The sequence below is a fragment of the Bacillus rossius genome, chromosome 3, assembly GCF_032445375.1.
Source record: "Bacillus rossius redtenbacheri isolate Brsri chromosome 3, Brsri_v3, whole genome shotgun sequence".
Taxonomy (NCBI): domain Eukaryota; kingdom Metazoa; phylum Arthropoda; class Insecta; order Phasmatodea; family Bacillidae; genus Bacillus; species Bacillus rossius.
The window spans coordinates 1,411,676-1,428,723 of NC_086332.1; the positions used below are offsets into that span (position 1 = coordinate 1,411,676).

Below are 17,048 nucleotides of genomic sequence, written 5' to 3' on the forward strand. Positions count from 1 at the left end.
CGGCCTCGCTCTGTACCACCGTGTTTGAAACCCCGTGCACTGGAGACGAGACACGGCGAACTGAGCACGGCAGTCCGTGCTGTCTGCAATAGACAGGTGCCGTTGCCACTGCATGAGTCAAGCGCATTATTGAATTCTGACAGTAATAAATGTTACCAACATGATTAATGCTTTCTCATATTTCCCTTAAAATGATATAGGTATTAATAATGTAGAACACACTGTCACTTTCTGCATAGATAAAACAACCAAGGAGTTATTTAAATGATTCATGCAATGGACAATTTTTATACTGGTTCAGTTTCATCGTTGGTTCCGTTTGTCCGACATCAGCTGATTTAGTCTTGTTTTCTGTGAATTTTTTATCTTCATATTTTTTTTCTGGAACTTTTCTACGATAAACAGTGCAAAATTGCAATGGTGTATGTCAAAAAAAACTGCATTAAATTGGACCAAGGCATTTTGGTTAGTCTCAAGAGACGATATAGGTGCAAGCTGTTATCCCCCCTTCTTTCTGCAAACGATGATGGTCAAGGCCTGATTAACCTTCTGGATGTTGTTGGATGGGTGGCAGACACCTGGAACGAGTTAGTCATTAAAACTAGTTTGTTCCTGGCAAAAACTCCTTGATCACGAGTTAATGAGTTCAGTGAACATGATGCAGAAAATGTAAAGTGAAGAGAGTTCCTGGATGTGTAAAAGCCGATGAAAATGACGATCAGTGGTTCCAGAATGATACTGACATGTCAGATGCACAAATTATTGCTGCTGTCACAGTTAATGAAACAATGCCGGAAAATGAGGACGTTTACATTGAGGATCCCACCGTACAAGCTCCTGAAATATCACATAGTGAGGGACTGGAGGCTGTCCAAACCACCCTTCAGTATTTTGAACAAGGTGCGTGGTAATGGACTTACTGTTCCTTCGTCGTCTTCGTGATGAAGCTGCAGAGTGCAGTGTGGAAGACAAACAGGACATTATGCATGTCTTTAAAATAAAAGTAGCCAGTTTTTGCAAAGTTGGCTAATTATAGACAACTTTATTCCTTCCTAAAAGTATTTTTTTAAGGTCTGTCTTATCAGGTAAATTACTGTACACTGTGTATTCATTAATTTTCATTTACATGTAGTAAAGGCTCTATGCTTTCATAAAGTATGTACATTTCCTTTGTTTAAGGGTATTTGGGCAGTTTATTCTCTCCTGTATTCTCAAGCAAACAATACATTCAAGTACATTACTGTATTTTCTGAGGAAACATTCGTACTTATTCTTTTTTAACCCCATTTTCACAAATTCTGCCACCCTTCGGTCCACATTAGGGTGAGTTTCGGGACTCTACTGCATGCATTAATGTTATTATATTCATGAAACACTCATGTCAAATTTGCATGAAAGAAATGCTTACATTGAAATGCAAATCCAAATTAATTAATGACTACTTGGAAACACAATCTGGCCACTTTTGTGTGTGCGAGGCATATCGGGCTATATGGGTGAGGATATACTTTATTGTAGCCCACAAAGGACGAAGGTAAGATCTCTTCAGTTGGTATTCTTGCATTCTTCCACACTAGGCTCTGGGACAATTTGTCCGGAGGAAAAGTGGCTTACAGAGCACATCAGTACACCCACCAAAATGTATAAATGGTAAAAGAAAATGCTCTACTCTTAAACTGACGATGAGATAGCTCTCAGCTCTCCTGGTAGCCTTGGAGTGAATATAGCAACACAGAGCCTGCTTCTGGAGATGGAGCTCAGGACGTCGGGCAGTCTCCGAGCCACGGGCTGCCGCTGTGACATGCTTCTGCGTCGCTTACAGAACACCTGAGTAGTGAGATGAAAGAATGAAGAAAGATCAGCAAGTCAAGGGAGATGCCAGGCACAATGACGAAGACAACAGCTTACAGCCCAACAAACCCAACAAGAAAGTGCAGACGAGGATATGGACCTCCTTCCCAAGTTAGGGCAAAGTCGAGCATCCTACGTTCTTAAGAGATGCGCGAACGGTCAAGAGGTTTAGTATGCCTAAGGAGACGTTTGCGCACATAACAAGTAGTTGATCACTCGCCGCTATGAGACTGACTGGCGACTCAACACGTTACTACGCGGCAATAAAAGCAGAATGTTCAAGTTCCTAGACAAGGATTGCCACAGGTAAGTGTTACTGCAAACACACCTGTTTAACCATTTTCACTTTCTCAAACACAATTCTTTTCGCAGAAAGTAAAAACAGAAAGGTAACACTGGCCGACTGCATGGGAGCAACGCCTGGATCTCCAAGCGCTGGTTGGCAGCCGTGTGCAGGACGCGAGCACGGCCGTCGGCTCTCACGGCGCGGCGCGGGTCGGCGGGTCGCGGGTATTTCTGTCCCGCGACCTCGCCCACTTGCTCCTGCCACTCACAGCAACACTCCCGTTGTCATGCTGAGTGGCCCGACCCGCATCTACGCCACCTGATAAGCTAGTTGCCCCCACTTCTGCCGGACCCCAGCCTCCAACAGTGGTTCATTTACATACCTCGTAACCGTGAATAACTTGCAAGGCAAATGACCTTTACAAGAGCACTCACAGAACATGTTATTTTATCTTTTTTTTACAAACAAACACCAACTTAAAACTCAACTTAAAAGAAGCAAATATCATACTTCTTCCCTTAGGCAGCATATTAGTGCAACAGTTTTCATATTTTAACCCTAAATGACTGCTTGAGAACATCCAATGAGGATTTTAAAGTGCCTGGACTATCTGGACCGCGCAACAGTACCACTATTACTATCTGGACCGTACTATAGTACCACTATTATTATCTGGACTGCACTACAGTACCGCTATTACTATATGGAATGCACTATCTGGCAAAGTGACATTACTGCAAGAGCAGCTGAGTAAGCAATGTCTTGGACAACTGAACAACTCCGTAAAGGTCGTGATCAGTCCGGGGCAGGAAACACGCCCTCAGTGTGAAGCTGGAAGGGAGCTACAAAATTTGATTTATTAACTGTTCATTTTATGATTGTTTCATTTTAATTTTTATTCATATGTATACGTTTACAGAATGAGTCTGAATATGACTAACTTTGGCTATATGCTAATAACAACAAAATAAGTTGGAAACATCTACATGTATAACTTATAGTTTGAACGTTTGAAGTGATTCTCAATGCTGGTACACATCTTAGAATTTGGGGCAGAACAAAATTTTTATTGAAAATAATAAAGAAAGAATTTAAGATGCAACACTTGAGCATCTGAATTAGGTGTGTTTGAATGATTTTCTTCCACCAATGCAAGTTTTGTCATGGTAGCATGTTTAATTTCATTTAAATATTTGGGAGTAACACCTTTATTTTCCACCTATTTTTTGTGACTTTTACAACCCCCAATTATTTCAACGAAATAATCTTGCTACAGTGACAAAATTTCCAGTGTTTCTAGATGTTTAGTGTTCCTTCTTAAATACTTCCGCTCTTATTAACAGTAAAAATGTTCAAAGGCCTATACCAGCCTTCGGAAGCAATTGACCATGTCATATAAATGTTTTCTACTTAGTTTGTCATGATGAATCTGTAGCAGATGTTTTTCGGTAAAATTTGGACTCATCTGTATTCTGCAGTCGTACTTACGACGTTATGCTTTACAGCTGTAAGCGTGCCACAGACAACCATTGTCTATACTGACTTCTCCACTCACACGGTGGTAGTCCCATTTCATAGCTCGCAGAGCCTGTGCTAGTCGTCACCACTTCCATCACAACTGTGTTGCGAGCATCCATACCGTAGCACACATTTACCGCTTCTCACTTGCTCAAAATATGGCTTCCAGTAGCAAACATCCACAGTCATACATTCCCTTACATTATGTGACACATTAGCCAGGGCCGCAACTAGAGTCTCTGGCACCCGGGGCATGAATGGATTCATGCGCCCCCCCCCCCCCTTTTTTTTGCACATACCACACCAATAAAGCGGGGTCCGGGGGCCCTCCCACGGAAAAAAAGGTGCTATTTAAGCATTTTCGGTACTTACATGTAACAGTTTCTGTGCTACTGTAACTTCCATGCATGAACCCACTAGTAGGAATTACAATGCAAGCGATTTCGGCGCCCCCACAGCTTTGCGCCCGGAGCGTATGCCCCGCTTGCCCCCCCCCCCCAGTTACGGCCCTGGCATTAGCCTTTTACTTTGCCCAAATATTTTCAATGAGACTTAAGTCTGGGTGATAAGGTGAACAAATGGAGTGTTGTACGCCGGTATTTCATCTACTACATCAATTGCTTGTACAGGCTTATGCTACTTAACAATCTCATAAAGAGTGGGCTTAAGCATTTTATCTGCAAAGAGAAGGCTATGCTGATGCAACCATGTTGTATGTCGTGTCTAGTCGAGTTGAAAGTTGGAGATTTATTTACCTGGCCACTGTGATACGGTGCATTGTCCAACACAACACTGTTGACAGAGAGACTGGGGAACAGTTACTTATCACCCTATTTTCACAGTTGCTGTCACTGAGACACTCAGTCATTGTGACATCAAGAACTAAACCATTGCACCACAAGCATGGACCACTAGTCGCTGTCCATCTGCACGGACATCAGCAGGCCATGGGCGACGAAGCATCGCTCTAGGATTCAGTTGCACTTTTCACTGCACAAACATTAGAGTTGTCCATGATGATTATTTTACAATTTTTATTTTGAAAAAGTCATATATTTTCTCAACTTTTTGCTTTTATTGAAAGTAAGGATCCTCAATCCAAATTAGATGCTGAGACAGAGTTTATGACAACGAAACAAACCTCTTTAAAATTTTTACACAGAGCTGTATTGCAGCATTAAACATCTACATCCAATTACAATTTCATTTGGGATTTTTATAACTGTTGTCAAGACTCATTTTTCGTCACATGAAATTACTTCATAGGCCTAAGAAATAAATGTTTCATTTTCCATCAATCGTGTCAGTGGCATCTTGAAAACAAAACCCACAACGAATTACTACCGTATTTACTCGTGTATAGCGCGCACCACGATTTTTGCAACAAATTCCAAAGAAAAATTTTTTTTTTCCCGTAAATAAATTGTACTAACATTTTGTGGTACCTGTTAAGTAATTACGTATGAAACAAATGATAATTTAAATTGATGTGTGGTGATGCGTCAGGAAAATACTTAAACTCTGCTGTGTAGACGGAAGATAATGAAGCGCTGTATCGTCACAACTGGTACGTGGACGGGAGGAAGGGAGGCAGGCAGGAATGTGACACGGAGGATTAGATGACTCACCGGTAGCAGCTGCGACGAAGCGAAGGAAGTGGGAGGGGGACTGGTGTCAACATTCTCTCTCTCTCTCTCTCTTTTATTTTACTAGCTGTAGAGGGGGAGGTCTAAAAATAAACAAGAGACCTGCGAGCTTGCGCGCGCACGTGTGTGTGTGTGTGCGTGTGTGTGTGAAAGAGAGGCCTTGTTGCTTGTGCGTATGTGTGGGGGCTGGCCAGAAACGTCACCCGTCAACCGGCAGTTAACGACTTCCACTCCTCCCCGCCTCATCTACTCACTTTTTTTTTTCCGTGTATAGCGCGCATCCTTATTTTTTTCCTTTACTTGAGGGGAAAAAAGGGCGCGCTATACACGAGTATATACGGTAATTGTTTTGGTATCACACTCGTAAGCATTTTTTAATATGTGTATAAACTTGTGAAGACAAATACAAGGAGCAAAATTATAAGACATTACGTAATTTGTCATCTAAGCCACGGGATTTTAGTTATGTTACAAAACAACATAGATATTTTTTAATCATGCCACCAATAACAATGGAGATTGTGTGAACCTGGCTGAAGCCACTGTGCGCACGGCCGTAGAGCCTCGGCCCCGAGACACCTGCCGAGTGCATCTCACACCACCAGCTGAGCGGAACTGATCAGTTTCAGAACCCCTCTCCCGCTCAAAATAGTCAACCTTCATTCATTAAGCACTGAATGTGTATATCAAAACTACACGTTAAAAGCTGTTTGTAGAAACTCCAGGCATTATTCACTAGATGAATGCAACTACTTTAACATTGTGGAGTCACGAGATCCCTACAGCATGTTTCTCAACACACGTCATGTGACCAGGACTCAGCCTAGAAGAGGCTGTTAACCACAACGTGGTGACGAGTGACAAGATGACCTCTATGCATCACAGGGCTGGCACTCTTTCAAGTGGTTAGTTTAACTAATTTTAATATATACTTTTCTCCAGCATAGTGCAAAGTGAACCACAGAAGAGGGAAGGACCTCGGGAACAGCACAGTGCAAAGAGGAACAGAGAGTTATTTAATGCTTGTCCGAGGCAGGAGTACAGATGCGCTCAGCCCTCCTCCACGACGGCCCAGGGCTTGTCGGGGCGGCCGTCGTCCCAGGGCCTGTGGGGCAGGAACCTGGCTGGCTCGCTGAGCGTCACGCCTCCCTCCTCCACGTTCGCCAGGAACGCTGCCACCTGTCGCACCACACCCCCTCGCTCGGTCACCCCGCTCCTCCCCGCTCGCTCCACCCGGGGGCAGTCGCCGGGACACGCACCTTGCTGCCGGGCTCCGGGTGCAGGTCGCAGCGCACCTCCGTGAGTCCCGTCTCCAGGCAGCGCTCGGCCAGCACCCGCCCCAGGTTCTGGTACGCAGCCGAGTCCACCGTGCTGTTGAACACACAGTGCTCACAGTGCTCGCAGTGCTCGCAGTGCTCGCAGTGCTCACAGTGCTCGCAGTGCTCGCAGTGCTCGCAGTGCTCGCAGTGCTCACAGTGCTCACAGTGCTCACAGTGCTCACAGTGCTCGCAGTGCTCACAGTGCTCGCAGTGCTCACAGTGCTCAGTGCTCACAGTGCTCCCAGTGCTCGCAGTGCTCACAGTGCTCAGTGCTCACAGTGCTCACAGTACTCGCAGTGCTCGCAGTGCTCGCAGTGCTCGCAGTGCTCGCAGTGCTCACAGTGCTCACAGTGCTCACAGTGCTCACAGTGCTCACAGTGCTCGCAGTGCTCACAGTGCTCACAGTGCTCACAGTGCTCGCAGTGCTCACAGTGCTCACAGTGCTCGCAGTGCTCACAGTGCTCAGTGCTCACAGTGCTCACAGTGCTCACAGTGCTCACAGTGCTCACAGTGCTCGCAGTGCTCACAGTGCTCAGTGCTCACAGTGCTCACAGTGCTCGCAGTGCTCACAGTGCTCAGTGCTCACAGTGCTCGCAGTGCTCACAGTGCTCAGTGCTCACAGTGCTCGCAGTGCTCGCAGTGCTCAGTGCTCACATTGCTCGCAGTGCTCACAGTGCTCGCAGTGCTCACAGTGCGTCTATGAGGGTTACTTACATCTTGTTTAAGGTAATCGGGTGGAGGGGGGAGCCTGCTCAGCTGCTTGTACACTTGGTTCCGACAACCACGGACTGTTCGGGCAGGCGGTGAGGAGGGATTCAAGCGGGAGTTAGAGAGGGGTTGCTTATGCCTCTCTCCCCCTAGTTGAGAGTTGCTGGAAGATTCAGTTCAGGCTCGCTCCGGGGGGAGTGGGCTCATTGGTCAGGAGGCTGCCCGACCTGGTAACCATTCAGTGGAGTTCTGGAGTAGAATGTGACGGCTTTAGGCTCCCTCAAAAGGAGTATGAATCGTCGATGTTTAGTTAGTTTGGGTTACAAGGGCAGGAGAGATCCTAAAGATATGTTTTAGTGTTGGAAGGGGAAATGTTCAGCTTCCTTAATCTTTCTTTTCTTAGGTGTAATAATAAATTATGGTTTTAGATGTGCTTAAAATAATGTGTTGGAAGGGAGGTAGTGTTTGGTGAAGCTCTCTCTCTATTGTATGGTCGGGTCGATCAGTAGTTAATTACATGAGTCATCGTTGAAGGATAGTTGTTAATTATAATTGTACTTTTAATTACAATCTGTAAAGACTACCTATTTGTAGAGACTGGTTTTAAACATTAGAACTTTGAAAATAAAAGAAAAATGTTGAGTAACTACTTTGGTCTAAGTAATATCTCTCCAGACATCCTATATGGCGTGCAGATCCTAACCTTAGAATATAATTGTAAAGGAGTAATTACCTATTATTTACGCCCAGCGAGTGTCATTTGAGCTACAGTTTTCCCCCCAATTAAGTTTAAAGAAAACTCTTTACATATTCCAACTGATGGGTTTATTTTACATAAAGTATTTTTGTTAGTTATTTTAACCTAACGTGACAATATTCTTCTGTAAAATAATGAAACACTTTCCTCATCCAACATGTACTACATTAGAAGAGGTGACATACCCTAGGTTAATGTGTACATTTGTTTATGACTTCCATTTTTTGTAATACAATATTTGATAGTAAATGGTGGTTGCATTAAAGTTTCGAGCAATTAACACTTACCGAGCTCCTTCCTATATGCATGACTTCATAACTCCAACAATCTGGATGGCACTCTAACTTTTAATTGAAGTAACTAGAACTAAAGAAAGTAACCCATCACATTTTCATAATGATTATCATTTTTGTTTTACAATGCCTCAACACCTTTCTGCTAAACATATTGATGGTCACCACTTGCAAAAACCAAAATCTAGCAGAATCACCTACAAACAGAATTAAGTAATACATATTTATTTGTTTTGATATCATTGTAATATTATGTAACATGACTTATCTAATATTGAAATAGATATGTGTGAATACTTTAAAACAAAAAAAAAAATATCTAATGGATGTAATAATATCAGGGCTGCCAGCGGTCCCTAGAATTCCCTAAAAGTCCCTTTTTTTCTGCTTGTCCCTAAAAGTCCTCTAATTTTATTCAAGTCCCTAAAAGTCCCTTTTTAATTGAAGTTTTTGAAACAAAAATGTATAATAAAACATGTGGCGAGGTAAGGATGGCTGAAGGGGAGGAGGATGCCATTAATGAAATATGTATGTACTGCAATAAATGTTGACTATCTACACACATCTTTTACTAAAGTCTCTTACACACGGGATTCTTTAATGAGCAGATAGGTGGGTACTTTTCTGCCCACCTTGCAAAGGTGGAGAAGGAAGCATCTGCACACAAAAGAAAAGCTGATGATTTACAAAATAGTTTGCAGAAGAAAACTAAAAGTATTTTAATGACAGACTTTTTTCAGAAGAAGTAGAACGAGGAAAAATGACAATTGTAATCAAGAACTATCACCTAATTTTTCAATCACATTGTAAAAAAAAATTGTTTGTTCTAACTTAAAAGATTAAAAGTTGGCAGAGAACTGAATTTGGGTTAATTTAAATAAAGATCGGAAAATGTGCAGCATTTGGTTCACATTCAAATGTTTTTTTTTTTCAATCCAAATATTGTATTGTTAAAATGTATTTCATCTTTGTTTCACAATTATTTATTTGTGAAAATTTAATATTAGATAAAGCTTCAATGTTTTTCTTTTTAATGTCAATATCATCAGTCATTTGTAAGAAGGGGCTAACCTACAAATCATAAAATTTTCAGGCGAGCAGAAAAACAAAATGAGCACACTGTAATGTATCACTGTATTTTAATTATTTATGGCAATAATATGTAAATTGGGCATATAGATGTAACAGAGACATCTTTCTAATGAAAATTATATAAATTGAGTTACACCAAAAGTTTCATAAAAATATGTCACATGGGTCCTTATTACAAATCACACGAGTAGGTTTGTTGGGACCATCTTAATATGTCCATTGGTTTTTAATGTTTTTATCATCAACTAATCCAAGAGATTATATTATTGTGTTCTGTGGAGGTTAATTTATCAGTATTTTTAATCATCAAATTAACAAAAATTAACACCAAAGAATACAATAAAAAACTGGCAAAATTAGTCAACTTCATCTTCTGTGTCAGTCTCAGGAAGACAGTCTTGTGCATTTGAATCATGCTGCATTTGTAGGTATTCTTGGTGGAATTATCATTTTCCTGCATAAAGTTTGCAAATCTTTGTACTTGGCATCTGATAATGGTAAGCCCGTCCAACTTCAGGCATGATTTTTCTTCGTTTCAGAATTGTTATAATTTATGTCGTCGGTTCTTTATGCACACTAGATGACCAAATCTCAATTTCCTGTGTTCCTTTGGTGACCTTAAGACCACACAGCTGTGACCATTTCACTCTGTCACCATTGTCTGTGGTAACATTAATGGGGAACAATTGATCTTGAATTCCACTCCAGTTTATGAAATCGGGAAACTCCAATTTCCTTGTTTTTAAAGGACCTTAATCAGATGTTATTCATCTTCATTTGACATTTATTTGTGAGCTATTTCTGTAAGATAAAAAATATTAAAACAAAATGTAAAAAAAACTATCATTGAAAATACATTGGTGGAAAAGGGAATGGTGTAAGCAAAAATATTACGTAAACCAAAAATTTAATTTTTTAATGTCCTTAGTTTTTAGTGACATGCATTATTTATTTTCAATATCAGAAATTAAATCAACCACCATATTAAATTGTGGAAACTTATTTTTATTAATTTACACAGTATTCTTGTTTACTGGGGAGAAGGGTGACCATTTTACAAAGTAATTAGCAATATATAGCCTATCTAGAAAATTTTCTCTGTGAACCATTTGTTTTTGAAAGTCTGTAATTTCAATTCAGTAGTCCCTAAAAGTTCCCTAATTTTATGTCTGAGAGCCCTAAAACACCCTAATTTTTACCTACCTGGTGGCTGGCAGCCCTGTAATATAAATATTCAATACACAATACTTGGCCAATACTAATGCACAACCATTCAAAACATCTGTAGGCCTTTTCGGGTGCCCCACTTCATGTTTCCAGTGTTGCTGTAAAACTCTAGTAAGTATGCAAAGTATGCGGGCTTGATGGAATACAGAATACTAACCAACAATGCCCTGACAACCCCTAGCCAAGCAGTTGCTCCCTCATGAAAGTGACGAGCTGGTCACTCACCTGTACAGGAACTGCTTGATGGCCCACTCCGCAGTCGACGCCGACACAACCGTGCTGCCCGACTGGTGGACTATCTCAGCCTTCACACATCGCTTGGTCTGGCTCAGGAGCAGTCTGCACTACGACAAACCCTTGTCACCACTTCACTTCAACAGGAAGCCAATGTAACCACATTAACAACATTCCTAGTTTTAATCATTTACAAGTGAATACTATGAACAGTGGAACCTCATTAAGGGTGGGATGATAAGCGCGATGTTCGCAAGTGCCTCTAGTGAGGTATCGCCTCACGATGCAAGGCTTTGAACTGCCGTGCATAGGGCAACCATGAGATTATAGCGGTTATAGCAACGTTATATGGCATTGAAATGGCGATAAAGGTGCAATGCAAGTTCTTTGACGGCTTTAAACTATCTGTTCTGTGTGTTTCATGCCTAAAATGTATTCTGAAAACATATATTTAGCCATTTAACTCATCTAAAAATACATTTTTTAACATATATGCAAACAGATCTACACATCCACCCTTAACACATTCTTAAATGGTTTTCGTGAACAGACACCACTCTGCCATATCGTGATTTTAAATCATGAGGTTTTTCTAATGCTCCTCACACTGTACATATGCCCGGAAAACCAGGCCCTGTAAGTTGGATGGATCAGGGTGGCTTAGTTCCCGGATAGCGACAATCCATTTGAGACATGCCTCAAAAAATGTAATTTTTAAGTGACATGTACTTTTATTTAATCTAATTTAATGGAAAGTATTAGCCAAGAATGTTTATTAACATTTGATGGGCTGCCCTGTGTAAAAGGTTGCGCTGGACTCTATCTGTGCTGCGGCTGAGCACGGAACATTTGGCGGCATGCTTGTAACGTGTGTACCTGCGTACACTTGCAAAGTATTGTACCCCTGACTTTTCACTGCATACCACCTGCAACACAGTGAGCTGGGCAGGCTTCCCCCGAATAGACGAGACTATTCTTCTTCCAGCTCGTCTGGGAAGCCTGCGAGTATAAAAGGGCATGCGCCCTGACTATCGATAAGCAGAACAACTGAGACATCCAGCCGGCAGGCTGCTTCGCTGCTCAGACACCGCTCGCCGGCCTACACCGTCAATCGCCGCGGAGTTGCTGCCGCCCGAGGACCGACAAGACATCGACTGGGTGAGACCTCTCCGAGTTGTAACCCAGGATATAGACAGTTCAAGTGGAAGCGTCGCTGGAGTAAGCATAAAATCTTTCAGAAGGAACATTAACTAAAAACGACGGTTCAGCCCCAAGGGCATAGAGGGCGGGGATTAGCAAACTCCGTGAGGGCCGAGAGAGCGGAAGTATTGACACGATCACGACACTATCAGGACACTATCACAACCAGATCGTAACTCTGTATGGACTCTAACTCTACCGTCGGTAACGAGTAATTCTACACACAAGAGACAGCGGTCAAGATTAAGAACTTAGGCGTTACTACGGGAATGCGGAGAAAGCTTCACATGGTACCGGGGGAAGAGTGCTGAAAACCAAGCTATAGACATTGACAGCGTTACATGACTAGTTGCGTGTATATAACTGTAACCCACCACTGGTATTAACTATCAGTATTGTTTGTTACATGTAACTTTGAGTAATATTTAGATTAAGCATGTTCATTAAGACTTGTATGTGGTATAGCCTTAGTAGTTGAAATTGACGGCGTTTTGATCGTTAGCTGTGACGAGCGCACGGCTCGCCACAATTAAGGGTATTGTTTTGTTTTGTTTTAATTGTTCAGGAATCGAGCACGTACCGTTAATTCGTACATTTTGTGTTCTAGTGGGAACTTACCACCGCAGTTCGTCTCCACGAGAACCCGACTTGTTTAAGTGTTATGTTAGTTTGAGAATCAATGCAATTCCTTTTGGTGTTATTAAGTTTGTCAATAAATTGTTATTGGATCGAATTTAACTTAGCAACTAATTACATAACCACCCGAAAACGTCCCTTTTTCCTCCTTGTTAGGGTTTTCCTGTGTCCTTGGTAAAACCCGCGACATGTGACATGACGGAACAACCGGAGCACACAGACCACTGGTCTGCAATGCGGACGGCAAAGGACTGGGTTTACTTATTTATTTTTTCGTCCTTGAACCATACAAGTAGGGAAGATGGGGAAAATCTACAGAAGACAATATACTTACAGAAACTGTCCTCTGTACTGTACAAAACACTACTGAACCATCGTCAAGTCGTCTTGCCAAGCTACCTGTTGTGGTTCAATGCGTCTCCCACTTCAATCCCAGTCAGGGTTGACACTTCAATGTGAAAAGAAAATTCAAGCACTTTTCAAGGATCTTACAAAAATTTCTCACAAAGCCTGGGAAATGTTTTAATACACATAACCCAATTTTTTCACAGAACAGGAGAGAAAGCATCTGGTAAAAAAAAACCAACAAAATTACGAAAAATTATTGTTATTTTTTTTAATCTCCTGACATTATTGTTGAAAATTCTGTAAAATTGTACAGCTACTATGTATCATTTCAATACCTGAAGCAGAATTATTTTTCAGTAGCATGATCATTCAAATATAAGATTCCCACCAAATGAAGCAAGACGTTTGCATGTTTGAAATATGGATTTTCTGAACGGCTGCAAGTTGTTGTGAAGGTTAGTTATTTCTGAAAAATCATAGTTTATAACTTACAACTTACTTACCCTATGATGTGCATTGATGCGGCTGCCTCAATTTTTAGCTTTCTGTGTGAGTGTGTGTAATATTTGGAGAACTTCAGTTAAATCATCAGAATGGCTGATTACGTTAGGTTAGCTACAGTAAAAATACTTAAAAATAGCGTGGAATATTGAATGGGTTAGTATCATAGCTACATTAAAAATAATGTTAAAATATATTTAATGGATGCTTAGGAATTACCAATTTAAGATGAAACTATCATGAGATAACCAACCATCAAATGATTTCACAGTATCTTTTAATTAGCTATTCCCAACCCAATTAACTGTCCACAATGTTTTGAAGTGTTTTTAATGTAGCTAACGTAATGTATTCGACCATTTTCAGATTTTAACTGAAGTTGTCCAAATCATACACACACAGACCCACGCAGTAAAGAATAAAATGGCGGCAACTGCATCAATGATTGACTGATTAATTGTTAAAATTGCGATTGGGCTTCTGCCCAGTGGCAAGGATTCCCATCCCCCTACTCAACCAATTTCTGAAGCCTCTTCCTCAAGTCCTTTCCTTGTCTCACATCCAGTATCTTTCTCTCAATCACATTCCACTCCCGCTCCGGCCTCACCAGGAATACTTGCCTTCCTCTTTCCGTTCTTCTCCACTCTCTGAATCTTCCACCCACGATCCCTCCTCCCTCTATACACCCCTTTGTTCAACCTGTCTCTGCATCTCCCGGTAAATATGTATTAAACGGATTAGCGCCAAAAAAAATCGTACAAATATGAAATAACTTTCATTATATGCTATCTTACGTACTCTCTTCAGAACCGCCTGCGGAGATAAAAAATTCCAATTACTTTAGGAGATATCGAATTTTTTAATCTTCATTTTTTGGCGATTTTTTTTTAAAAAAAATTTAAAAATCCGAAAATACCTTTATTCTGTGCTCTTAAACTTCCTCTTTTCATTAAACCCGGCTGAGATAAGAAATTCCAAATACTTTTGGAGATATCGAATTTTTTAATTTTCATCCTGTGCACTCGTGCGGCGATAATGGTTGCTTGTTGACAAGTATCATTTTTTTTTTTGCGATGTTCCCGAACGGAGAAACCTAAGATGCACATAGAGTTCTGCCATTCCCGATTACACCCGAACAATTCACCTTCGGCCAACCTCGGGTTTATTTATTAATATTTCTCTGTTTATTTTAATGTAGCTATACTAACCTAACTAACCATCCAAATGGTTTTAAAGTGTTTTAATGTAGCTAACCTATCCGACCACTTTTAATATTTCAATTCATTTTTCCTGCGCAAAAATAAATAAATCCCGAGGTTGGCCGAAGGTGAATATTCGGGTGTAATCGGGAATGGCAGAACTTTATGTGGATCTTACGGACTCTCGCGTAAACGAATACATCATGTAAAAAGAAACTTACGTGAGTTTATTCTGTTCATCCTTTTTCCCGGTTTGTTAGGTCAGGTCAGCTACATTATAAATACTTTAAAACTAAACAACCAATAAAATTAATTTTATTATTTTTAATGTCTGTTCAGTTTCAAAGTATTTATAATGTAGCTGACCTGACCTAATCTACCTTTGTCCCATTTTGTTAGGTCAGGTCAGTTACATTATAAATACTTAAAACTATACAACATGTAAAATAAATTGATATTATTTTTAATTTCGGTTTATTTTGAAGTATTTATAATGTAACTAACCTTACCTAATGGAAAATTTATGTTATTTAGACATTCACGCGCACACGGCAAAATATAAAATGGCGACGGTCAAATTATTACACACGTCTGGTATAGCAAAATAAGAACGGCCATATCTCCAAAAGTATTTGGAATTTTTTATCTCCGCAGGCGGTTCTGAAAAGAGGACGTAAGATAGCATATAATGAAAGTTATTTCATATTTGTAAGATTTTTTTTGGCGCTAATCCGTACAATACATATTTACCCATCTCCCAGCCCCCCTCGTCCCTTGTCACGCTAAAACACTTCACCAACACAGGTATTGTAATGTCATCTATTAACAGTGATTTTTCAGAAACCAGCGAGAATATATACACGCTGTTTTTAGGGTAAATATAGAAACGTCTCTAGTGTACGAAAAACGTATTTTCGGAATTGTATCATTACTTTACGGAACAGCCGCGCTATTAAAATATTCCCCCAGAAATAATTCATAAAAGAAACATTCCATTCCTTTTTTATTTAAATATTTTAAGGATACGCAATAAGAACAGTTACCCACTGCGATATTGTAATATTTGTAACTTTTTATTGATCTACTTACTTATGCCAGAAGTCGCGACCGGGTTTTTCAAGGTGATAACCTCCACACTTGTATGCGATTCGCAGTCTCTCCAAGTTACGAGGATTTCTATTACAGAAATCATCACGAACTGTTGAGTCTCCGCTTGTCGACCTTGCAAGAACAGAAGCGTGAATACTCCTGGGAGCAATCAAACTTTGTAATACTTTAGTTCCAAACATTCCTAACACCAATGTTTACCTTATAACAAAACATTCCAGCAGAGATACTTTTTACAGTACACCGTCAAGCATATATATCATAGAGCAAAAACACGAGGACGAGACTGCTGCCCGACATTCTTTGGCCAGTGTGGCACCACAATCGTATAGGAGTATCTATCACAGCAATACTCTTTGCACTAGCGCTAAGCACCTCTTTTGTGCTCCCAAACGGCTTGGCACAGAACTGAAACCGGCGCCTCCGGGCGCGATGGAAGCTGTTTTGGGTTGGTCCGCAGGGCGTACCGGCAAAGGCCAGTAGCCAGACTTCAAATCCGGGAAATGGAAAATGGGTGCGTGATGATATAACATTACTAAAAATTATTTTCAAAGAATAATATTTTGCCATTATACTCAATACACCACTCCATTAATATTCCATATATTATGAACCAAGAATGTTTTTTTAATTACTTTTTATTTAAATTTTATTTTAAAGAAATTTCTTGTTTTGTTTACATTTAAAATAATTTTTGATGTAGTAATTTCTCAACCGCAACTCTGTGGCCAAATTCTGACTCTTGAGTTGCGCCCCTCCTGTGCAAGAGTGCCACTCATCCATAGAAAAGAGAGTGCACTCATCCGACGCGCATGGTGCTGCTGCATGGCGTCTGTAGCCGCTGCCTGGCTTAGAGAGCAGCCCACTGTCAGCAAAACCTTCGACAGCCTCATGTCAAGTAAGGTGTCGACTTTATTTATTGAATTGGTTGAGGCTGCCCTGTCAATTTTGTGTTCAAGGACATGAATGGGCTCGTGCATGTATTTTGAATGGCAGTGGTATTTCTCCCTAGACAAAATAAAATTTTGTGATAATGGTTGCAAGTTTGTATCAATGTTAGCTGGCCACCGAAACTAACTACTGAGTAATGCATTTTGTGTGACGTTCGTAGCAATTGTACTTGGTA

At 40.8% G+C, this 17,048-nt stretch overlaps 1 protein-coding gene across 1 annotated transcript; it reads right to left on the reverse strand.

Annotated features, from left to right (window-relative positions):
- Nucleotides 1-6,303: 6,303 nt before the first annotated feature.
- LOC134530065 (large ribosomal subunit protein uL18m) lies at nucleotides 6,304-16,169 on the reverse strand. The gene is made up of 4 exons (XM_063364615.1): nucleotides 15,905-16,169; nucleotides 10,923-11,036; nucleotides 6,561-6,672; nucleotides 6,304-6,480 (listed from the first exon to the last, which is right to left on the reverse strand). Exons 1-4 carry the CDS (start codon nucleotides 16,102-16,104, stop codon nucleotides 6,352-6,354), a joined length of 555 nt encoding a protein of 184 aa, XP_063220685.1. The 5' UTR covers nucleotides 16,105-16,169; the 3' UTR covers nucleotides 6,304-6,351.
- Nucleotides 16,170-17,048: the final 879 nt, after the last annotated feature.

Coding starts and splice junctions, on each gene's coding strand:
- LOC134530065 (XM_063364615.1), bottom strand. CDS start 16,104: ATGTTTGGAACTAAAGTATTACAAAGTTTGATTGCTCCCAGGAGTATT. Junction 11,037..15,904: donor GGTCGCGACTTCTGGCATAA/GTAAGTAGATCA, acceptor GTCGTAGTGCAG/ACTGCTCCTGAGCCAGACCA. Junction 6,673..10,922: donor ATCAAGCAGTTCCTGTACAG/GTGAGTGACCAG, acceptor TGTGTTCAACAG/CACGGTGGACTCGGCTGCGT.